The sequence below is a fragment of the Xyrauchen texanus genome, chromosome 36, assembly GCF_025860055.1.
Source record: "Xyrauchen texanus isolate HMW12.3.18 chromosome 36, RBS_HiC_50CHRs, whole genome shotgun sequence".
Taxonomy (NCBI): domain Eukaryota; kingdom Metazoa; phylum Chordata; class Actinopteri; order Cypriniformes; family Catostomidae; genus Xyrauchen; species Xyrauchen texanus.
Window position 1 is genome coordinate 37,486,113 of NC_068311.1, and position 26,041 is coordinate 37,512,153.

The window sequence follows — 26,041 nt, forward strand, 5'->3', positions numbered from 1 at the left end:
CTGTCCTTTTCTGCATATTGCACTGCCCCCTTCGGCATTTCGCGGCACTGTTTTGTGGCCCGTTCTGCATAACACTGTGGCCCATTCCAGCTTATCACGGCCCATTCAGCCTCATTTCGCGTCTGGCACAACCTGTGCAGCGCACATGCCATTTTTGCCCTTACACCCCAAAGTGCCCTTTTTGGTGGTGGTGGTGGTGTTGTTTTTTTACACACTGGCCGCAAGTCTTGGTTCTAAATGTAACTGAATTGCACAGTCCATCCGTGCAATGAGCAGACTTGTCTTTCTACCACTGTTGCTCGCTAGTTCTTTTTCTGTCCGCAAGCCTGTAGGATTCTCGCACCCAATATCCAAAACCAAGCCTGTGCGCACGAGACAGAGTGGAGTTTCAGCCTCACTCATCCCGTTTTGGTCAACACAATCTCTTCACCTTGGAGTTGGATGACATTTCACGGACATAGAACCAGCCACAGATGTTTTCTATTTGCTAACAAGCCATGCCAACATAATATGTGGCGATATACAAGAATCGCGGCCATTCATTTTTGTCAATAATCCAAAAATGAAAGAAAATATGTTTGGTTCGAAATTTAAATGTACACATTTTGTATAGTTTAAACCCTGTACTTCATTGTAATATATAACAAAGGTACGATTACTTATGGAAAATAGTACATTTACAAGGATTTCTGGTATGTTAGCTAGCAATTCTCAGGCCAATGAGTAATTGTCACCTGCTCTGGTGAGCGAGTTGCAACTGAAATCACCCAGATAACAGAGCAGTACCGCTGCTCCCTACACGCATACCACGCAGTCTGCGTAGGGCACCAACTCCCTAAGGGGGCACCATCTTAACCTAGGAGGGCACCAGAAAGTCCACCGGCTGCCCTTACTCGCATGGACGGTAGGTTATTCAAGGACCCGAAAGTAGTTGCGGAACACAGATGATCGATTCACGCTAATATCACACGAATCCACCCCCCCCCGATCGCATAGCTCATCGTATGGCATCAGCTTGCCAAGCGACAGCCACGGTAGCAGTCGCGGAACACAGACTATAGCCTCATGCCCCTCAACTCACATTCCACCAACTTCACCTTTCAACTGGATCACACAACCTCAAAGCCCAGGGCCTCAAGGGCCCCTGGGCACTGGCCCCATTGTCCTGGTCGGTAATCCATCCCTGCCTTCATGTCAAATTCAAGTATTTATATAAAAAAACTGATTTTAATTAAATCTGTTGGGAGGCATCCACAAATTGCACATAAATCAAGTGCCTAAATATTACACAATAACAAATTGAAACCACAATAACTTTACAATGTGTTATGATACAATTTGCTATTTAAAAAACGCATCCAGTCGCAACAGAAAAAGACAATCTCTTTGAAGATAAAATTTGTTGCTTTTCGCAAAGTTAAAACATATTTAACATGATACGCATAAAAAATACATATATATGTGGCAGGGCGGAGGGCGGGGCCAGGTCATGATCCTACGCACCCGGTCCCGTATTAGGCTAATCAAGCCTCTGAGGTTTAAGGGCCGACTGCAGAGTATCGTGCGGGAGAGAGAGATCGTTAGTGGACATGTCCGTCATATGTGTTTGTGTCTTTGTTTTAAGTTTCTCATTAAAACTATAATTTATATTATCAAGCCGGTTCTCGCCTCCTCCTTTCCATTGAATACCTTTACACTGGTGCCGAAGCCCGGGAAGGAGGAGGGATACACCATAGTATAGTTCTCGCTATGACCGTCCACCCCAACGGAGCAGCCACGAGGACGATGGCCACCGACCGCGAGGGGAGAAGGGGCTCCTAGCCGACCGCCTGGAGCGGTCAGGGCCGCTGCCAGGGGCGGAGTCGCCGCCTACCGGCCGCAGAAATGCAGTGGGGTTTAAGACCGCCGACCGCAAGCGGGGAGGGGCTCACTGCCGACCGCCTGGAGCGAGAGAACCGCTGCCAGGGGCGGGGGAGTCCCCTTCTGTTCCCCGAGAACGCGGCGGTGTGTTCCGTCCACCAGGGGCTGGAGGACTGCCTCGGATCCGCCCGGAGAGGCGCGGCTGTCGTCTGATAGAGGGTGAAGGAGTGGCCGAGGAACAAGCTGCGGCATATCGGAGAACTGGCAAGTAAGAGTTTTTTTTTTATCTCTTTCTCCTCTCTCTCACTGTCGCTCTGCGTTGGCCTTTTCCCTCTTTTAAATTTTACAGTTTTTGGGGGGTACAACACTGTTACAGGAAGTACCCCCATTTTAATCATTTCTGTTTCCCTCCCCTTGTCCCCTCCCTCGTCCAGGTAGATGGGGATGACCTGCCGGCAGACTAGACGTAAAGCACGCCCTCCCCCAGGGAAAGGGGGTGGGGGGGTGTACGTCAGGCCGGGGGCTCCCCAGCCTGAGAGAACGAGGGAGGAATGCGGCAGGGCGGAGGGCGGTGCCGGGTCATGAACCTACGCACCCGGTCCCGTATTAGGCTAATCAAGCCTCTGAGGTTTAAGGGCCGACTGCAGAGTATCGTGCGGTAGAGAGAGATCGTTAGCGGACATGTCCGTCATATGTGTTTGTGTCTTTGTTTTAATTCTGCTTCGTCTGACAGGAACTGATAGGAAAGTAATATGTTTGATTTAGCCTATGTGAAAGGTGATAGGACAAGTAAATAATTTATAACCAAAGTTTACTGAATTAACATTGCATTACATTTACATATAATAAATGTGACTTTTCTGCAAAGAATCTCTTATTGTCATTCATATATGTACCTTTTAATAAACTCTGAATTGTAAATCCTATAGCTCAATTAAAACGGCAGGTTTTTTTGTGAAAATTTAAGGCAAAATCACCCCATAATTCTAAGTGCATCCTAGCACTTACATCATGTTCCATATTCAAATACTCATAAAACATTTTGCTTTATTGGTTTGTTCACTTTTTTAAAGGATTATAGATTAGAGTGACCCTGACTGTTACTCTCTCAATTTTCAAGTCATTTTACTCTATAATCTTTGAGAATGTTTAAGGCAAAATCACCCCAAAATTCAAAATGCATCCTTGCACTTGGATCATTTCCTCGTATTTATACACTCATAAAAAGATTTCCTTTTATAGGTTTGTTCACTATTTCAATTGATTATACATTAGAGTGACTGTTACTGTATCAATTTCAAGTCATTTTATTGTATAGTTGTTGCGAAAAATTAAAAGGCAAAATCACTCCACAATTCAAAGTACATCATTCCACTTGGATAATTTCCTCATATTCAAACACACATAAAAAAAACTTTCCTTTATTAGCTTTTTTTTTTTTTTTAAAAGGATTATAGATTAAAGTGACCCTTGCTGTTATTGTAACAATTTTCAAGTCATTTTACTGCACAGTTATTGAGAAAATTATAGGCAAATTCACCCCACAATTCAAAATGCATCCTAGCACTTGGATTATTTCTTCATATTCTAACACTCATAAAAAGCTTTCCTTTATAGGTTTGTTCACTCTTTCTAAGGATTATAGATTAGAGTGACCCAGGCTGTTATTGACATTCCTTGTCAGTTGTTATGTTTTTTGAACCCCTGTTCTTGACCCGTTCCATCGTTCATGTTTTCTCCATTCCTGAGTTTTTCCCATCATGGATGCGTCTTTTGGTCCTGTGTTTACCCTGTTAATCTGTTCTTTGTTTATTTTATTAAATACTTTTAAGTTGCATTTAGATCCTGCTCATGTGACCTCCCTCAATGTAACACAATAACTGACCCACTGAAATGGATCTAGCAGCTCCTTTCATTCAGCTGACCCGAGCAAACGTACCTGTCCAGGAATATTCCAATCTGTTTAGTATCCTTGCCAGATACAGGGAGTTTTCTGATTCCACCCTAAAATCCATGTACCAAATCACTCATTGCACACCAGTGGAGGGGGTTGCCGGCGACCGGAGATTACATGTGGGAGGAGTCTGAGTCTTCCACGCCTGAGTCCACTCCACACCATGTCACAGCCACGCCTCCGTCTGCTCCATGCCATGTCACAGCCATGTTCAGGACCACAGAGGTCATCTCAGAGTCTCTGCCCAAGTACACGATCAAGGAGGTCATTTCCAAGTCTCTGCCCATGTTCACGACAGCAGAGGTCGTTTCCAAGTCTCTGCCAATTTTCACGACCACAAAGGTTGTTTCCAAGTCTCTGCCAGTGTTCACAACTACAGAGGTAATTTCCAAGTCTCTGCCAGTGTTCAGGACCACAGAGGTCGTTACGATTATATTACGATTCTCTGCTGTTTGCCCTGTGTTTAGCCTCTGTCATATGTTTCCCTCTGGACAGCACTTCCCATAATTCCCTGAGCTGATCACTAACAGCTGTTCCCCATTGTGCCTCATCTGTTTTTCATTGAACTCTTTTCCCATTATGCATTTAATGCCCTGTTGTTTGCTTTGTCCTTGTCAGTTGTTATGTGTTTTGACCCCCTGTTCTTGACCCGTTCCCATAATTCATGTTTTCTCTGTTCCTGTGTTTTTCCCATTGTGGATGTTTCTTTTGTTCCTGTGTTTAACCCGTTAATCTGTATTTGTTTATTTTATTAAATACTTTTAAGCTGCGATTAGATCCTGCTCCTGTAACTCGCTATCTTCTGCACTCAACAGGAGTCAGAAAGCGAAGTACAGTTATAACTGCAATATGAGCGCACTCAGATTTAAATAGTGGCTGGTTTGACCGTGCAATTCTGAACTGCGGCTGGCTTGACCGAGTTCGTTTTTCTGAGGTAAAACACTTATTACTTCACAACAAATATACGACTTAAAAAATATACTGAAATATTTTGTGTGTAAAGGTTCCTTGAGCTGTAGAAAGACGTAAAATACATAAAACCTGTTTTTACCACTGATCTATATATATAACTGTATTGCTCATTATATATATAGATCAGTGGTATTTACCATTATATAGTGTTAGCAGTGGAGTTGCCATAGCAACCGCACCAAACCCAAACTGAGAACCTCCGTCTCAAAGTTCAAAAACCACATCAGATTGGTTAAGTAATATCACTACCTTCTACTTCAAGTTCTATTAATATTTTTACATCTGTGATTATTTGACAGCTTTAATCACCTGAAATGTCCACTAACATTATGACAAATTTTTTACGGAATTGTCGAGGATAAGCTTTATATATGGGTGATTCTATAATTGTGGGTACATTTGGCATTTCAAAAAGTTAAGGAAAAAAACGTTCACTAACAAAAAATTATTTCCAGTACCGTAATTTCCGGACTATAAGCCGCAACTTTTTTCCCACGCTTTGAACCTCGCGGCTAATATATGGATTTTTCCCGCTTTCAAATTTTATAAAAAACAAAAAACAAAAACATTCTGTGACGTGCTCAGTTTTTTAGCGGCGTGAAGCTTTCATTAGACCAATGAAATTGCCGAACGGGTTAAGGTCAAAACAACTTTTTTTTGTTTACTGTTTAGATTAAATCGAGCGCGCTCAAACTTCCCATCATTCTGATTACGGTAGTAATTTTGTCACCCTCACCATGGCAAAGACATGGAGAAACGCATATGATGCAGCTTTCAAGTTGAAGGCGATTGATCTGGCTGTTGAAAAGGAAATAGAGCTGCTGCACGGGAGCTTGGTCTTAATGAGTCGATGATAAGACGTTGGAAACAGCAGCGTGAGGAATTGACTCAGTGCAAAAAGACAACTAAGCTGAGGCTATTCAACTCCGACACCGAAGGAGATGACTTCAGTGGTTTCAGTGCACAGGACGAGGAAGATAGTGACCAATGACTTTATTGGTAGGCTACTGTTTACTGCAAATGTTTTATTACAAGCCCTGTGTGGCAGCGCGGGCGTGGTCAAGCGCCTGTCCGGGAGAGAAAAGCTGTAAGGGTGCTTACACCTGCGCTAAATTATGTCTAACACCGGTGTCTAATTTCAAGTTCCCTGCTTCACGTGTCCTTCTTGGGAAAACTGTCACACGGGCACCAGTGTGACAGTTTTCAGCAGGGCACTTGACGTTCCAGGTAAGGCTTTTAATGGCCACAGCAATGTTTACAATCAATTTTATAAAGTTTCTCAATTCTTCTATGCGCCAACACTAGACTGACGTGTGTCACTTTCTCAGCTCTGTGCCTGCTGCCTTTTTATGCCACTCTCCCCATGCTTACTGAAATTAGACACCGGTGTTAGACATAATTTAGCTCAGGTGTAAGAGCCCTTACCGCTTTTCTCTACCGGACGGGCGCTTGACCACGCCCCCGCTGCCACACCGTGTTTCGTTAAAGCCTGAGTAAAGTTCATTTGTTTCAATGTACTGGTAGGCACCTGCGGCTTATAGACAGGTGCGGCTTATTTATGTTCAAAATAATATTTTATTTAAAAATCAGTGGGTGCGGCTTATATTCAGGTGCGCTCAATAGTCCGGAAATTACGGTATCTTTTTGAAAACATATTCAATTTTAATAATTCAGTGCTTGCCAAACACAAGTTACTTCCTTTTTTTTATTTTTAACGAAAAAACGGACATTATCAGAGACATGGGATCTTACAACTAACTTCTTGGTCTTACTTTTAGGAGAAAGTCCATCTATTTTCAGTCTCTCATAACGTTTGCGGTACATGTCAGTCTTTTTAAACTGCATTTTCAGTGCTTCTTTTAATTCTCTATCTCTCTGTACAGTTTTGAGGTCCTACGCTGTACCCTCCTTTGTTCTGATCTCCGCCTGAAAATATGTTTTTTCATTACTCAATAAAAGGCATATTGATCGCTTACTCAATACTTATATAGTACTTATATAGTAGCAACTAATACTTGTTTTCTGTTCTTAAGTGTCACAAAAACAGCACAACACCCTTCAACTTCTCATTAAACACACGTTCCATCAACTTTTGGTGCCCTTAGCTGTATGTACCAACATACACCACAGTGTCTACCAACCTCACTTCATGTTTTTGTAGGCCTTTAGAACTCTGTGGTGTGCTTAGTAGTTCTGTATGCGGAGCTCTTCTAGCTCTATTTGCAGCCTGTGCTTCCCTCTAGTATCTCTGTTGTCTTCTCTCTCTTGGTGTTATGTCTGCCACCGATCTGACTCTCCCCATCGCCTTGTTGCGCCTCCATCTTTCCCTGTCTTTTGCTAGGTTCTCTGCTCTTCTCTCTGGGTTGGCATCACACCTCGCCCGATACCTCTTCTGGTTCTCAGCAGCTGAGAGTGGCATATCTAAAGCAGACATGATGTATTGTGATTGTAGCATTTCCGTCACACACACACACGCACAAACACTAATTCACATGAACAATCATTAACACACTCTTACCTCTCTCTCTCTTTCTCTCCCTCACACACTCACACATACATACATGACTGTCAATTCTGTTACATATGTCGTGGAATATCGCGATGAATCTCTCTAAGTTGTAAGAAAACTCTCGGAGTCTTGAGTTCCAGATGCCAAAATTGTAGTTTATTGAACACCAACAAACATGAGACCGGCCAGCTGTCCGTTCTGACTGTCTTAGTCCAAAACCTCCTCTTCTATACAGTTTGTTTTCTGGCATTACCTCATTTCTGTGCCCCTTTGTTATTTTTGTAACCAATGGATACTATTTGCCACCATTATCTCACAGAGCCTTTTGATATCTTTTTAGAAAGAAAAAGATATAGGTAGAAACTTGGCTTTAGTCTATCTTCAAGGTCCTTAGTCTCATTATTTTGTTACAGCTGGGTGCTCTTTGTGGCCTCTGCAGCATCAACACTTTTAGTAACCTCATATGCTCTCTCCTGGGTCACACAAAGGCCAGGAAACTCATATAAGTATTTTGATATATAAGAAACATACTAGAATATTGAAAAATATACTATATATTCCCACCTCTGAGACTTAAAAAAGTCTCACACTCTATTTCCCTCAAACCAGAGTGCAGTCACACAAGCTAGCCTGTCCCATTTCATCATGTAGCCAAAGTAGGTCACTCAGTCCACTATCCAATGCCATTTTTATGGGGCTGCACTCTGCAGAACTTGGGACCAAACCTCTCCATCCACACTTAACTAGGAAGGAGTAAAAGATCCCAGTCCTCTAGCTAGCGCTGTGCCTGGGGGTGGGTGACAAAAATCAACTCATTTGTAATAAGCATGTGCATGCAAATGTGAATCCTTGCGTGATGTAGAGTACAATTGATTATCCATTGAGTAGAAGATATATATATATATATATATATATATATATATATATATATATATATATATATATATATATATATATATATATATATATATATATATATATATACGCTTTAACAAAACACTATTAAAAGTAACATAGTAATATTTATCCTTCGTTGCCAGAGGAACTCACAGACAATTCCGGTAGCCTGGAGCGCTATCTGGTGGTGTGTTGGAGCAGACAGCGTGTTTTTAAACCACCAGTTGAGTCTATTTGCTGTTGCAGCCAAGCACTGAGGTGCTCGCCGCTCCTGTCTTCAAATATAGCTCTTATATGTCTTCTCTCGGCAATAACTTCACATATACATTACATGGAACCATAATCATCAAAAATGCTACTTCTATTTGGTTAGATACAGTGTACTAAAGATATACTTCACCAATAAGTAATAAGTAATTGGTTACATTGATAATAGGGGAATATGTCAAAAATAACAAACAAAACACCCACTAACTCCTTTCTTGAGATGCTATCTATTTTGTTATGTAAAATGAAAGTACAATAGTCTTGCTGTCTCCCTTACTATCAAAAACATTAGAAAAGTGTTCAAAAATAAAATTCCCCTTACATTGTTATTTTCTTGATTGCTTCTCAGTAAATCTCATCAAGTTCATCCAATCCTGGCCCAATGGTATATTGTCTGGTTGCTACACTTGTTTGCGTTGTCATCATTGATACGGCTACCATTTGCTTAGCCTCTGTTCTAGTCATAATTGATCTCAGAATGGGTATAATACAACATAATAATAATGCAAGTAGGGTCAGTCCCATAACTACTATTATACCTATTTTCATTAGCCCCAACTTCCATGAACCAAAAAGATCATCAAACCATTGCCCAAACCGCTGATCTCTCCCTACATTAGATTTAACTTCCTTTCTCAGGTCATCCTCATCGCCTGGGTAAAAGTTCCTTCTGGGGATGTATTATTTGGTATGTATGTATATACAGCAATCTAAATCTAAACCTGATCACATTATTATTAAAAAACATTTCATCATCTAAATGCCATATTACTGCACAATTGCCCTTAAATTGTCCTACATTAGTTTTTCCTTTAGTTTTGTTAAAGCATTCATACTCCAGTTGATCGATTTATTTTATATGATAATGTGCTTTCTTTTTCTCATTATCCACACGTATTTGTCTAATTTTCTGCCTTCATCTCCCCACCCTATCATCTTATAATATTTATCATATTCGGATGACCCAAGAATGCCAAACATTCTGCTGGGCAGTACACTGTTCTCCCTGTTTTACCACAATTTTTTGGCATAATACTCAGCGCAATGCTTATAATCATACTGATTTGGGACTACTACAAATTTTTTCAATGGAGTGGGTGAGCACATTACACAGTTTGTCATTTTTGCTTGCTTAGCTGTCTATCTGGCCCATTTATACCAGTCATTTTGATTTGCATATTGTAATAGTTCCTCTGTTCCTGCTGACTCTATGGGTTCCATATCATTTTCTAAATTTATTTGCTTTTTCAGTCTTTGGGTGATTATTTTGACAGTTGTCTTTTGAGGCCGATTCTTCGGTTTGTTCTGCTTAGCCAAATTGCTTATCCAGATTCTTTGCTTTTCGGGTTCACCTTTGTTTAGTGATCCAGGCGTTCGCTTCTTTCTGATTTCTCGTGCTATGTTATCTAGTCTCTGCTCATTCGGGGGAATAACATTGAAGGTCTGAGATGTCAATTGTAGGAAATTCATCATACCATTGTCGTTGTGACAGTCCTTCACCTGGAGAGTCTGGGCCTTCCTTGATCGCCTGTCCGGTAGGCCCTGTATAGGAGGCAATACCTGTCCCAAATATGTTAGTAACAGCATCATCAACACTAATACCTCCTTGAGCTTCCATTCTTTCTCCATGTGCCACAACTCTTCCTCGAACAACTGCGCTTGTTGGCCTGTTTCATTTCCTTCAGTTGCTTCTGAATCTGTTTCAGCAGGACGATCACTTTCTTCTTGTCTTTCTCCTTCACCTTCTTGGTCCTGTTCCTCTGTGACATGTACTTCCGTCTCACTTTCTATGCTTTCCTGCTCTACTGCGGCACTTCAATCCCTTTTTCTGCAGCAGCGTGCTCTTCCCCTACTTTCGCTTGTCCTTCTACTTCCTCTTCTCTTTCCTCAGATTCTGTAGCCGGTTCCTGCTGATCTTCTTCTTCCTCGGGTTCTTAGTTTTGTGCTTGCTGCTCTTCTTTGTCTGAATCTTGCCTCGTATTCATTGTTGGGAAGTCCATATTCATAGTTTCTTCAATACAGTGCGTCAAGTGCTCTGTACTTTCTTAATTCACATTCTGGAGTATTTTGTTTTAGGTCAGCTTCATTGGAAAGGCCATCCCAGATCCCCAAGGCTGATTGTAGGGAACCCACTCTGCAGTATGCTTTCTTAGAATTGTTCATCTGGTGATCCTGGTCCTTCTTGGGACGTTTCTCTGGTAGGCCCCATCATTGGGGGCAACACTTGTCCCAAGTATGTCAGTAATAACATCCATATTAATATGTCTTTCTTATTCATTGGTATTGTAGGCCGCAATTGTTTTCCACTTTCTCTCCTTCAGCGGGTCATCCTGTCTGTTATGCTTGAGTAACGAGGCAGACGAGGAAATGCGGATCCAAACGCAGTTTGAACTTTATTAGATGAACTAAAACAGGAAAACACAAAGGAACAACCCACGATGGGGAAATGAAACATAAACTGAATAAGCTGACCAAGGTAGACACGAACAGGGAACTCGGGAAGGAAAGATACATCAGGTTAACATCAAACAACGATCGACGGAGACTGAACAAAGACACAGGGTATAAATACATAAACAAGGGGGAAAGGGGCCAATGAACGAACAGAACTCAAACAAGATAATAAGGTGATTAACAGAAGCAAACGGCAAACTAATGAGGGCAGGTGACAACAATGACAGGCAACACGAACGCTAACAGAGGACTATGGAGTTACATAAGGGACTAAAGTGAAAACTAAGAAGTGCAAAAGTGACAAGATGGAAAACAAGAGGGCAACAGTGAAACAAGACAGGGTAACCGTTACATAGCCCCCCCCTCAAGGATCGGATACCAGACGATCCTTGACAACAGACAACAAAAGACAAAAATCCACAAGGACAACATGAGGGCACCAGGGGCAAACAGACAGTACAAGTGGGCACATGGGCAGACAGGCAGACCAGGGGGGCACACTGGGCAGGCAGGAAGTCCGGGGGGCACAGAGGGCAAGACAGGCAGGTCCGGGAGGTGCCAGGGGCAGACAGGAAGTCAGGGGGGGAAATGAGTCAGTCCACGAGGGCACGAACGAAGGTGAGACGGTCCACGGGGGCACAAGTGGAGATGAGGGTTAGGGGCCCAGGGAGGTATCGACCGGGCAGGGACAGGTTTTGATGGTCTGGGAGCGGGCCATCGGGCAAGGACAGGTTTGGGGAGCCTGGGAGGAGGCCACTGGACGGGGACTGGGTCAGGAGGCCAGGAGGGGGGACTCAGGACGGGAACAGGGTCAGGAGGCCAGGAGGGGGGACTCAGGACGGGAACAGGGTCAGGAGGCCTGGGTGGAGGCCACAGGACAGGGACTGGATCAGGGGGCCTGGGAAGAGGCCACGGGACTGGGGCTGGGTCAGGAGGTCTGGGGGGAAGCCACAGGACAGGGACTGGATCAGGGGGCCTGGGAAGAGGCCACAGGACGGGAGCAGGGTCAGAAGCCCTGGGAGGTGGCCACAAGACAGGGACCGGGTCAGGAGGCCTGGGAGGAGGCCACAGGATAGAGGCCGGCTTTGGTGGCCTGGGAGGTGGTCGTGGGCCAAGGGCCGGTTCAGGGGACCTGGGAGGTGACCACGGAACAGAGGCCGGTTTTGGTGGCCTAGGAGATGGAGTGGCCACAGGGGAGGCCGGCGGCGCTGCGTGAGGCGGAGCCAAGGAGGACCTCTGAGGCGGAGCCGAGGGAGGTGATGGCTCAGAAGGCGGGGCTGAGGGAGGCTCAGGAGGTGGAGCTGAAAGAGGCTCAGGAGGCGGAGCCGGGGTAGGCGGCACCGTGGGAGGCTTTAGGAGCGGAGACCAGGAAGACTCTGGAGGCTCTGGGGGCAGAGACATAGGAGGCTCTGAGGGTGAAGCCGTCGAAGGCTTGAGTGGCTCGAGCGGCGGAGCCGTAGGAGGCTCGGGAGGCTCTGAGGGCGGAGCCGTCGAAGGCTTGAGTGGATCGAGAGGCGGAGCCATAGAAGGCTCTGGAGGCGGAGCCGCAGGAGGCCCCGGGGGCGGAGCTGCAGGAGGCTCGAGAGGCGGAGCTGCAGGAGGCTCGAGAGGCTCTGGGGGCAGAGCCGTAGGAGGCTCTGGGGGCGGAGCCGTAGGAGACTCAAGAGGCTCTGGGGACGGAGCCCTGGAAGGCTCGAGAGGCCTGGAAGGCGGAGCCCTGGAAGGCTCGAGAGGCGGAGCCCTGGGAGGCTCGAGAGGCTTGAGAGACGGAGCCCTGGAAGACTCGAGAGACTTGAGAGCGGAGCCCTGGGAGGCTCGAGAGGCTTGAGGGGCGGAGCCCTGGCAGGCTCGAGAGGCTTGAGGGGCGGAGCCCTGGCAGGCTCGAGAGGCGGAGCCCTGGCAGGCTCGAGAGGCTTGAGAGGCGGAGCTCTGGGAAGCTTGGGAGGCTTGAGAGACAGAGCCCTGGAAGACTCGAGAGACTTGAGGAGCGGAGCCCTGGAAGGCTCGAGGGGCTTGAGGGGCGGAGCCCTGGTAAGATCGGAGGGCGGAGCTCTGGAAAGCTTGGGAGGCTTGAGAGGCGGAGCCCTGGGAGACTCGAGAGACTTGAGAGGCGGAGCCCTGGAAGGCTCGAGGGGCTTGAGGGGCGGAGCCCTGGTAGGCTCGAGAGGCTTGGGAGGCGGAGCCCTAGAAGGCTCGAGAGGCGGAGCTCTGGGAAGCTCGGAGGGCGGAGCTCTGGAAAGCTCGGGAAATTCGGACGGCAGAGCTCTGGAAGGCTCGGGAAACTCGGATGGTGGAGCTCTGGAAAGCTCGGGAAACTCGGAAGGCGGAGCTCTGGAAAGCTCGGGAAACTCGGAAGGCGGAGCTCTGGAAAGCTCGGGAAACTCGGATGGCGGAGCTCTGGAAAGCTCGGAAACTCGGAAGGCGGAGCTCTGGAAAGCTCGGGAAACTCGGATGGCGGAGCTCTGGAAAGCTCGGGAGGAGGAGCCTTGGAAGACTCGAGAGACTTGAGAGACTTGGGAGGCGGAGCCCTGGTAGGCTCGAGAGGAGGAGCCCTGGAAGGCTCGGGAGGTGCTGGCTCTAGGATGGGCACGACCACTGGCGCTGGCTCTTGGACGGTCACGGTTACTGGCACTGGCCCTTTGACGGTCATGGCTACTGGCACTGGCTCTTGGACGGTCATGGCTTCAGGCTCTGGCTCTTGGACGATCGAGGCTTCTGGTACTTGCTCTTGGACGGTCACGGCTACTGGCACTGGCTCTTGGACGGTCATGGCTACTGGCACTGGCTCTTGGACGGTCATGGCTTTAGGCACTGGCTCTTGGACGGTCGAGGCGCAGGCGCTGGCTCAGGGACGGTCGAGGCGCAGGCTGGCTCAGGGACGGTCGAGGCTACAGGCGCTGGCTCAGGGATGGTCGAGGCTACAGGCGCTGGCTCAGGGACGGTCGAGGCTACAGGCACTGGCTCATTGACGTTTGAGGCTAACGGCACTGGCTCACTGACGTCTGAGGCTACAGGCTCTGGCTGGGTTACCGTGGTATGTGCCGGCTTAGGTTCGCCGGGCGCTGAGGGCAGAGTCAAGGGGGGTTTAGGGCTTGGGGCTGCGGCAGGCGGAGGCTGGAGCACAGAGACCACTCCCTTTCTCCTCTTCCTCCGGGCTAATGCGACTGGCGAGGCTGGGATGCTGTTCCTGGTCAGCGTGGGTTCAGGCTCGCTGGCCGTGGTTGACGACGACTCAGGCTTGCTGATGGTAGAGGCCGTAGGTGCTGGTTCGCTCACTGAGACATACGTGGCCGCTGGCTCGCTCACTGTGACATACGTGGCCGCTTGCTCGCTCACTGTGACATGCGTGGCTGCTGGCTCGCTCACTGTGACATGCGTGGCTTCTGGCTCGCTCACTGTGACATGCGTGGCCGCTGGCTCGCTCACTGTGGCAGGCGTGGGCCCTGGCTTGCAGACCGGGGCAGGCGTGGGCTCTGGCTTGCAGACCGGGGTAGGTGTGACAGGGGGGGCCCCGGATAGCTGAAGGGTCTCCACAGTGGGCGGAGGGGTAGGGTCCTCCTCCACGACGCCCACGGTGAGCTGTGAGCCGCAAACTAGTAGGGTCGCCTCCAGGAAGTCGCAGAGCGTCCAGCCGTGCGTTGCCTGTGGCAACCGCTCCCTCAGCGCCGCGTTCAAATTGCCCCTAAAGAAGGCCGGGAAGTCTGAGACACTCGCCAGGTTCAGGAAATCGTGGATGTGGTCTTCAATGGGGCGGTCCTCTTGCTTTAAGCAGAGCAGATGGTAGTTCGCACGTTGGACTGCTGGATCCATGGGTGGTTCGATCGTTCTGTTATGCTTGAGTAACGAGGCAGACGAGGAAATGCGGATCCAAACGCAGTTTGAACTTTATTAGATGAACTAAAACAGGAAAACACAAAGGAACAACCCACGATGGGGAAATGAAACATAAACTGAATAAGCTGACCAAGGTAGACACGAACAGGGAACTCGGGAAGGAAAGATACATCAGGTTAACATCAAACGACGATCGACGGAGACTGAACAAAGACACAGGGTATAAATACATAAACAAGGGGGAAAGGGGCCAATGAACGAACAGAACTCAAACAAGATAATAAGGTGATTAACAGAAGCAAACGGCAAACTAATGAGGGCAGGTGACAACAATGACAGGCAACACGAACACTAACAGAGGACTATGGAGTTACATACGGGACTAAAGTGAAAACTAAGAAGTACAAAAGTGACAAGATGGAAAACAAGAGGGCAACAGTGAAACAAGACAGGGTAACCGTTACACTGTCCTAACTTGCTTCAATGATGGCAACAGTATGACTATTTCATTTTATATGCATAAAGAACACTGTAATCACCTCATATGGTTACATGTTTTATATTAACTAACAATCATTACTTTCTGCATTCATTTGGTTAATATATTAAATGATTTCCCTTATTAGAGTCATTTGCTACACACGCATTTGTTGCATCTCATTTCTAGCACTAAATAACACATGGGTCCTCTGCCTCCTCCAGGCAGGAGCCAGGCATAGCCTGACTTTGTTCCAATTAAAAACATTAGATCATCCCATATCTATACACAACATTTTTCATGGTCATTCACTACAGGTAAACTACCACAGGTGTTCCTTATCTTAAAACTCCCTACTCATTCACTTATCACATACATTTCATTTCCTCCTGTTTCCCAAGGACTCTCAATGTCTGTATCACATTAATTAATTTTCCCTGCAAGCTAAGCTGTTTTTCATAGTTTCAGACTATATCAGAGTAATTCAGAGTATTAAATCAATAAAAGAATTATCAAATATATAACATATCATTGGAGGAATCAATTTCCTCCCAGTTTGGTCTTTCTGTTGCATTGGGCCATTTACATTGATCAGTACTTCATCTGGTTTTTATTTAATCAATGGTAACACACAATATTATATTATTCCTTCTCACAAATTGTTGTTTCAATTATTATACCAATTGTAGCCAACCCTGCACCCTATTTCTTAATTAATTCCATTTATATTGTTACAAACAAACAAGACAAGCAATCGTAATCTTTAGTCACCACCATGTATCTTTTCCATTCCTCATTACTTTTAAAATGTACATGAGTTCAATTAAAGCATAAGTAAAAGTAATAAATCATCTTCCAGTCTAAATTCATTATCATACAAACATTCCCCATGTTTGTTTAATACTTCTATAAAATGTCAAGCACTCCTTTGTCTGCAACGGTTCTCAAAACTTTACCCCCAAAACCAATCCATAAATAATCCTCTACACAGGGTATGATCCCCTGACAACACAGTGACAGAATGCTTAGTATTTAACACTGTGATAAGTTATTTTAGTAAAGTGGTTATTAAAATGCTGTCGGGTTCAGTGGAACTTTTAAATTTTTGAGCAGGTCTCTTCTAGACCTCCCTTTTGATGCTTCTGATCTAAGAGCATTCATCCACTTCCTTAAACCCCTTTCAAACCTTCTTAGTCAGGTCTCCAGGGCGGTGACGCCCTGCTTTGGTTGCTTAACCTTTTATGCCATTGTCAAGTCTTACCCGTCATTGGGTCGTCACCTCTTGCCACTGGTCTTGATGCTGCTCAGTCCTCAATCCTTAATAATTTGGTATCAGTAAACAGATATTTTCTTTTTCAGGGAGTATCACCAGAGAACCGACACAGCCAATGGAACATCTACAAATGCTTAAATATGGAGACAATTCAAAACATGGTTAAACTCAAAAAAGCATTATTAAAAATTCATCAATATTTTAAAATTGTCCAAAGTAAAAGTAAAATATGCTAAAATTGAACTCATTTAAAGATCATTCATTTCCATTCAGGTTTTATTTCTGCTACTTTAGCAAATGTTACACAAAACTATGTATCATGGTGGGGACTAACATCAGAACAAAGCCTCTCAAGCTTCTAGGAAGCTTAATTAAAAACATCACCTCAATTCAATAATAGTCTCTAGATAGTTTTTGAACCTACATTTATTCTTTCAGATGAATTTTCAACTTAATCTGTTTTCTTTAGTATAAACCCTTAACTTTAGATTGCCCTCTTAATATATAAAATCTTTAATCATTGATGAGGAGAGCTGTTTGAACTCTTTCATATCACTCTATCTAACATTAGTGTCAAGGCACATCATTTTACATATAAAAATAAAATCAAACCAAAATAAAATGAAATAAAACACTTATGAATATTTCTTCAAATTCTGCTCTTGTGTTTCTGTTTCAAGCAGACACTTATCAATTTTAGACTGAGAGTGAGGAGTGGGGCATTACACTGTTTCACAATAATACATTTAATTTATTCTTCAACAGTAAAAATAGTGATATTTATAATAACTGATTATATTAACTGCTTTCAAACTTTCTCATCTCACACCATTTAAAAACAAAAACTACTCTCATCAAAAACTACTCTCATCTTACTTTCTTCTGTCCATTCAAACAACATACAAATAAACTTCTAATCTTTAATAAAACAGAACACAATGTCTTTTTCGACATTCTCTATATAATCAATACAACTTATGTTTAGCCTTCTGTTCATGCAGAGCTTTACATTTACAACACCTATCTTATTATTAATATATTATAATCCCTTTTTTATTATTAAGTAATAATTTATTATTACTACTTTCTCCATTTCTTACACTTTCTCAGGTGAAGGAACTTCCATTCTATCTAATAAAATAATATAAATCAAGTTTTTAAACTAACAGAAAAGTAAAAGATTAAACATAATAAAGTCTTAAAGACAAACATATCTAAAAACATATCTCTTTTCTTGTGTTTTGAAATAATTGCTCAGTAAGATACACTACTTACTTTTAATTTCTCATGACTCGTTACATTATTTATTTATTTATTTTTTTATTCAAATGTTTCATCATCTTTTAACAGTTATCACTATTATACCTCTAAAATTACACTTTCATGTATTAACTATGGCAAACTAAAATAGTAGTAATAGAAATAGACACTCAATCAGCACTTTATAGCACACACTAAGCTCCTTTTTTTTTTTTATTATGAGGGTACTCTCTGGAAAATTTGGGGGAGTAACCCATCCAATAGGTAACTCTATAACTTTGCCACATGTTTGTAATATTTACTCTTCAAATCAATAAATCAGAGGTTAGCTGCTGGATTTAAATTTAGACCCCCTAGACACGGGCATTGAACCCATTGATGGCATTCTGGAAAATCATAAAGTGATCGTATAAGATTGAAATCAACTTTTCCAGAGAAATTTTAATCCATATTATAAATGGCAAATCAATAATGATTACCAGCAGCAATGAGCGCAGGAAGATCAATCAGATCAATCACATCATTTTCAGTCTTCTTTGTGTCCGGATTTCCTCCTGCAGCATTAGTAACTTCTATAAAATCATCTTTCTCAGCCGTCTGCAATGGGGAGAAACTAGTTCCAGAATGAGTTAGTGAAACAACACACATAATAATAACAAATGAAACACAGAATAGACACATGAATATGAACTTATTAACATTCATATATGAGGAAGTTATGATGTTCAATTTAATCTTAACCTTTCTCTATGGGCTTCACCTGCCCCAAAGACTAATTTTTAAATGATCCAAATCATTCTTAAATTTATTTTCCTTTAATTTTAGTCTCAAATGCAGCTTCTCAGTGTATCCACGATCAACCAAGACCTATTCTGTGTATACCAAACAAAAATAAATAAAATAAAAATAAAATAGCTATCTATCTGCTTTCTATCTTTTTCTAAAGTCGGGGCCCCTTTCTGTCTGTCTGAAGACATCAAGAGAGGCCTGTTTCCCCTCAAAGTCATCCTCAATGCCTTCATCAGACAGTTCCTAACAAAAATAAAAAATCTTTGCCTATCTTTTGTTGGTTGATCAAGTTTACACCGATAACGCTGCATTCACATTTAAATTGTTCTCCAGACATTTTTAAAATCATAGAAAATTCAAAAACAACTTTCTTGTGTTTAATTTAATAATGTTAAAATAGTATTCTCTCATAAACTGGACCAGACAGAACATAAAATGGACACATGAATGTGAAGTTTTCACATTTAAGGTTTAACTGCATAAGATACAAAATATAATTTTCTTATTTTATCATATCTTTGGTCCTCTTTTGCCATTTGCTTTAATATAACAACACTTATCTTAAATACAACCTTGGTTTAAAATACAATTACTTATTTGACTTTAGTTTAGCGCTAATACACTCGACTCAAAGCTTTATTGTTTGTCCAGATAATGTTATTTCCCAAATGCAATTCAATCACTTTAAAGTTATCACTTTTTTATAATCTAAATATTCTTACTCATCACTTTGATATAAAAGGAGTTATGATCTGACACATGTCCATTCAACAGCTGCTCCCTCTCAGTTTAGTTAATCTTACATCAGGCTTCATTCATGACATGAAAAGAACAGCCCAAGAATAAACAATGTCCAGTCCGCTAAGAGTTAACTTTTTGATTTCATGCACATTTTTGTTTTAAAGCTATTTGTTTGTTTATACTGTATTATATTTATCCTTATACATACATACATACATATACATATACATACATTTACACAGACATACAAATATAATTTTTATCATTGGTTTTAATTCTACAATCATAATATTTATTAAGTGCCCTCTTTGTTTTTAATCATCAGATCTCTTCTGCCTCTTATATTGATGAAATCTTCAATTTCTTTTATGTAAATTGCATACATACTCCTCATTAGTTATGCAGCAAAGGATCAACCTCTCTATCTGGATGGATATTGATAGGGCTCATATAACATACACTTCCATACGCAATCACACGTCAGTCATACTTCCCATACTTTAAAACACAGATTCTCTCACAAACACAGAACCTTTCACACTTTTTACAAACACAAGGCCTTTATAAACACAGAGCTCTCAAAAAATATTATACTAAAACAAACCTATTACTTCTGCCCCTCCTTTTGCTCTCCTCTTTTTATCCCTCTCCTTTATTTCCATAAAAAACACTCATTATTTACAGTGGTTGATTGCTATATCTGTTACTTCTTCTTATATTAAAACTCATATACTGCCACCCACAGAGGTCACATCCATTTTGGGTCTCTGTTCAAGACAATTTCTACATTGGTGCTAATTCTCCTTTACTCTCTCTATTAAAAATCACCTTAACATTTTTGACTGTATTTAATTTGTTCATAACTCCAGAAATGATCACTAATTCCCTGTGTTTCTATTATTAATCTTAATTCGATTTCTTTTCTCCTCTCAGTTAGTCTCCTCTCAAATTCATTAACATCTTATTTCCACATTATTATTTCTGCTTCAGGAGGAAAACTGAGACAAGGAAAAAAAAAGTATTGTTCTGTTTCTCTGTGCCTGCTCAAAGCCCTCCCTTTACAGCTCCCTATTCTCTCTAGCAGCCCCTCCCTTCTCTCTTTCCCAGCACTCAGTCTCCAGCGAACTGTAAGAGAGAGAGAATGAAAAAATCAACAACTGTGCTCATTTATCCGAGTCTTATCAACTATACTTCTGGATAACATCCAACTAAATAAACTAAATATTTATTACTACTAATAATTATTTATATATTTATTATACTTATTTTTATTTCTTATCTCTTCCCCTTATATTTATTTATTATCTTTTATTTCTTTCTTTTTACTCTTTTGTTATCCTCTTTATTTTCTTAACTTATATTTTCTCTTATTCTTTTATTTTATTATTTGCTTATGTTCCTTCTTTTATTGCTTATATGGTTTCACTTTATTTCTTCTCAAAACCAACTATTTGTTTATTCATGCTTTATGTTTGTTAGTATAATCTTATTTTGTGAATTACAAAACTTTTCTTAAAACATGGTTATACCTCACATACTACTTATACATACATCTTGGGTACAAAGTCTAAACTGGATAATAAGATTATACATTACTTATTTCTTATACATACAGCATGGTCACAAGTGTTTAAACTAATGCATTCATTTTTCTAATTATTTGCTTTATCATGCATTATACTTTCATTTTTGATTACATATGTATTTCAACATGAGCAATACATTGCTTTCACATAAGTAATGCATCATTATCTATGTCTATATTAGCAATACACATTTAAGGTTTGCATTCTGCTTTATATCATGCATATCTATGTTTCCCTATCCAAGTCTGCCCTCTTAAAACAACGTTTCCCAATAATGTGCCACTTCAGATTTCAAGTAAGGAATATTCGCCTCCTTGACTGACACTTTCAAATGTCCCTTGTATATATCTATCTCATCTCTATGGCCTGCTTTACAGAGTGTAGTTATGTGATCCACAAATAATTTAGGATCTATGTTCCTAACCGCAACATCCAACCACTTAACAAATGGCCACTCCTGTTCTATTTCTCCTAAATTCACCACTTCAGTTAAGGTTCTCATTAACTCCTTTTTTGCAGTTAATTTTCTCTTCTGCCCTGCGTAATCTATGTACTCTGATTCTTTCCAAAAATGATCGCTGATTCCCTTTAACTCTATCAGCTCTTTCCAATTCTCTCTCCCACTCTTCAGATCTGCATTGATCTCCAACTTTACAAAACTCGCTTGTCTCTGCATTTTTCTCTAGTCTTGTTCACTGTAATGGAAAACTTTTTGCCTTTTCTTTATCTTTTTCCCAATTATTCTATTTTTTCTCTTCTGAATCTCCCTTCCCTCACTCACAGAGCTGTCCGTTCAGCTGACCAGTGAGTGAGAGCAAGGCAGGGAGATATCAGAGAAGCCGATGCCATTTTATGCGTCTTTATACTTTTTCAACAATTGTTTTATTCAATTCACTGTTTCAATTCATTTTCCACTTTTGCTCTCATTTAGCATTTCCTTTGTGCACCTGATTCTCTGTATTATTCTGCCTCTGCACACAATACATCATCAACACTGCAATCATGCATTTGAATAAACACAAAAACAAGCGCATTTAGTACCGTAAGCACACATGCACCAACAACATAGTTAGTCATGCACATTATACATTATCTCAAACATTCACATAGTTCAACATTTCCCGTTTTCTACACAGTCCGGGTTCCGTCAAACACTTCAATAAATAACTAAATCTAACACCTGGAGGAATTTTACGCGAATTTCACTTCTCCACCCGTGTTAGGATTTTCACCTGTACAGGATTTTCAGCCACTCTTCTGGCAAAACCTTGAATAAATGCACCTAACCGGGAATTTTCACGCGTACGCTTCTCGACTCACCCCAGGCTTTTCTACCTTCTTCAAATAAACTTTCTTAAACTCTCTTTAAACAATCCCACCCCCTATTTTTGAAATCTGGAACTCGCCTCTATTTTAGCCAATTAGTTCAAATTATTCTATGTCCGGACTGGCAAAAGTCTTAGGAAGCCACTTACGGGACTCGCTACCACAGATCACACAAAAACACCTTAAGCAAAGATGCTTACCTCAGTTTCTGGCGCCGGTGTTTCTGTGCGATTCGTGCAAGCCGTCCCACCAGCGACCTCTGCCCCCTTGACCTCAATGCCAGCCCCACGTTGGGCGCCAAAGATATGTCGTGGAATATCGCGATGAATCTCTCTAAGTTGTAAGAAAACTCTCGGAGTCTTGAGTTCCAGATGCCAAAATTGTAGTTTATTGAACACCAACAAACATGAGACCAGCCAGCTGTCCGTTCTGACTGTCTTAATCCAAAACCTCCTCTTCTATACAGTTTGTTATCTGGCATTACCTCATTTCTGTGCCCCTTTGTTATTTTTGTAACCAATGGATACTATTTGCCACCATTATCTCACAGAGCCTTTTGATATCTTTTTACTGGTAGAAACTTGGCTTTAGTCTATCTTCAAGGTCCTTAGTCTCATTATTTTGTTACAGCTGGGTGCTCTTTGTGGCCTCTGCAGCATCAACACTTTTAGTAACCTCATATGCTCTCTCCTGGGTCACACAAAGGCTAGGAAACTCATATAAGTATTTTGATATATAAGAAACATACTAGAATATTGAAAAATATACTATACATACTGTCAACATTGTTAATCTACCACGGTAACAGAGTTTGATGGCAACAGAATTGACTATTTTTAACTTTTTAGCCTAAAACTCCACTTGCTAGCATAAATGCTAAGAGCACATGGCACTAATGAAATCATAATTAAAAGACTTATAAACAACCCACTGTGTGATTTGTGATAAATTCTGCTTTCCTTTTGATATTATGGTAACAGTTTTGACGTTTTACAAAATAACTCTTGGTGTAAATATTTTCTCAGAGTAAGCACACATACCTTTCAGTGTTTAGATCCTATCAGTGAGGGAAGTGATATCATTTCCTGTATCTTACATAGTTGTGAGAGATAATTCCACCAATTTAAAGGCAAAGTATGGTACGGTAACAGAATTGAAGCAAGATTTATGGACACACATTTTTATAAGATAAAAGATATTTTTTAATAATTTAATGTTGTAGAGTTAGGAAAATGACTATTTAGGCGTTTATAAATAAAATAAATAAAACATTACCAAAATAAATTTTAAATAAAATATTTTGATTACTCAATGGTACATGATGAAAAAATATACTGACTAATTCAGACAACAAGAAATCATGATTTTCAGCTATATAAGACACTTTTTACAGAAAATATTATATTGTTATGGCCTGTAACATCTTGTGATCCTTGAAAATGTGTTACAAACTATTAAAATAATAAAAACTATAACCATTTAAAAAAAATGTTTTTTAAATAATGACTTTGGACACCAAATGTACCCGCAATTATAGAATCACCCATATGTAAATATGTTTGATGCTATTCATTCATATATTTTTACATATTATAATATAAATGTGAATCTTTCTATCTATCTATTCATTTAATTGTTAATTTAGAATTTTTTGCTAACTGATTAATTGTACATTTTTGCTATAATTTAATATAATGATTTATTATCCATTTTTAGATATACTTTAAATTGCTTTAAATGAAATTAACAAATGTAATTCAAGGCATTAGGTGTTAAGCACAAAAGTAATTTAGGCTTGTAATTTCATCGCAATTCTGTACATGGCAATAGGTTTAAATTTCTTGTATTGTTGCATTTGTTTCTATATTCTCTGTCAAAATAAATTAAGTATATTAACTTTGAGTCTGCATTCGTTATTCACACACACAACTCTTCAAATAGCCTCTAAAATAATGTTGGGAAAATGAGGTTAGAATACTGAATGTCCACCCATAGAATAATTATTCAAAGTAAAAATTACCAACTGTTTACCAACAAACAACTATTGATCCTCAACATTGCCACAACATCGTCATGATAGACTGGCACCAGTGCAAAGTTATGTTGTGGCTACAAATCAAGGAATTTCACTTTTCTGGTTGTCATAATCAGTTAGGTTGCCACAATGAAAGTTTTTTTAATCAAATTACGTTGTTGTTTCGTAATGGCACGCTGCCGAAAAAAAAGAGGGAGGAAGGGGTGTGATCGTCTACCCAGGGCCAGAGGACCCACTAGCCTCCACTGGGGGAGAAGCAGGCTGTCATCCGCCAGAGGTTGGGGAGTGGCTGAGGGCCGGCCAACAGCGTATCTTGTCTCCGGCAAACTAGGTATTTCCTCTCTCTCGCTGTTGCTCTGCTTTGCCCTTTCCCTCTCCTCTTTTTTTTTGTTTTTCCCTTCCCTCGTCCCCCTCCCCAGCTTTAGAGAGGTGGGGAAAAGCCTGCCGGAAGGAGAAGCCAAAAGGGCAGTGGCCCCCCAGAAAGGCAGGGGGATGTACGTCATGCCAGGGTTTGCCTCTAAAAAATCAAGTATGGAAAAATGTCTTGTCATTCAGTACAACATTTAGATACCTAAGGGGTTAATCTCATCAACGTCAGTGGTTCTAATCAGGCTAATCAGCTGAGGAAAGGGATAAATGCACTGGGATGCAGCAGTTCGGGAGAGAGAGAGCCACGTGCAGCTGCAGTGTGTGCATTTATGTTTTGTGTCTTTTTGTTTTTATTAAACATTATTTTGTTGGTTCATCCAGTTCCAGCCTCCTCCTTTCCCATGAAGCTTGTAACTCTGTTACAACAAGCCTCCATGAAAAGACCCCAAGTCAGGAGCCAGAATGACATGATAAGGTCCTTCATTAGGAGGGAAATACAGAAGGAATTCGAAGATGCTCAAATATCCTCCATCCTTCTGGATGAGACCACAGATGTCTCTCACAAAGAGCAAGTTTCCTTTATAGCTTGCTACATAAGTGACATGGAAATGAAGGAGGGTTTTCTCCAGGTCTGGACTGTTGAGTCCACAACAGGACAAGAGTTGGAGAATGTTGTCATCTCTCTCCTTCAGGAAAATGGACTTGACTTGAAGAACGATGCGTGTGGTTGAGCCGCAGAAGTTGTCTCACACTCAGTGGGCCTGCCAAGAAAGATCCCTGACAGCCCTCAAAAAGTTTCTGAAAGCTTTAATCAAGCTGTTGACAGTGAGCTAGATCTACCTGACACAGCTGCTGGGGATGCAAAGATGTACCTGAAGGCTATCAACTTTGAATTCCTTGTTTGCTTAGAAATCACCACCCCAGCGTTCCAGGTAACTGGAGTGGCCTCTGATGCTCTGCAACAAAAAGATCTGGATCTGTCCACTGCCTACACAGTAACTGACGGAGTGCTGGGCACAGAGCACAACCTGAGGTCTGAGGAGGAATTTAAAACCATATTCCAGAAAGCATTGAAAAGGCAGAAAATGAAAGCAGGGTTTCTGCAGGTATCATCAAATCTAATTGAATGCTTTTTAATGCCTTTTTTAATGCCATACATGACCCATGACTAACCACGTATATATATATATATATATATATATATATATATATATATATATATATACACACACACACATACATACATTATATATGTGTGTGTATATATATAATACATATATGTGTGTGTGTGTGTGTGTGTATATATATATATATATATATACACACACACATATACTGATATATTTTTAAAAAGCCCATGTCCCAATTGTAACCATTCAAATTGACAATGATGCAATGATGATAATCTTGGATATTTGAGACAATCTACATAATTAA

At 41.6% G+C, this 26,041-nt stretch overlaps 1 protein-coding gene across 1 annotated transcript; it reads right to left on the reverse strand.

Annotated features, from left to right (window-relative positions):
* Nucleotides 1-286: 286 nt before the first annotated feature.
* LOC127629728 (uncharacterized) lies at nt 287-23,259 on the reverse strand. The gene is made up of 4 exons (XM_052106941.1): nt 23,241-23,259; nt 18,238-18,355; nt 13,816-14,810; nt 287-362 (listed from the first exon to the last, which is right to left on the reverse strand). The coding sequence occupies exons 3-4, from the start codon at nt 14,721-14,723 to the stop codon at nt 287-289; spliced, it is 984 nt and encodes a 327-aa protein (XP_051962901.1). The 5' UTR covers nt 14,724-14,810; nt 18,238-18,355; nt 23,241-23,259.
* Nucleotides 23,260-26,041: the final 2,782 nt, after the last annotated feature.

Coding starts and splice junctions, on each gene's coding strand:
- LOC127629728 (XM_052106941.1), bottom strand. CDS start 14,723: ATGGATCCAGCAGTCCAACGTGCGAACTACCATCTGCTCTGCTTAAAG. Junction 363..13,815: donor GTAGCCTCGACCATCCCTGA/GCCAGCGCCTGT, acceptor TCGTGCGCACAG/GCTTGGTTTTGGATATTGGG.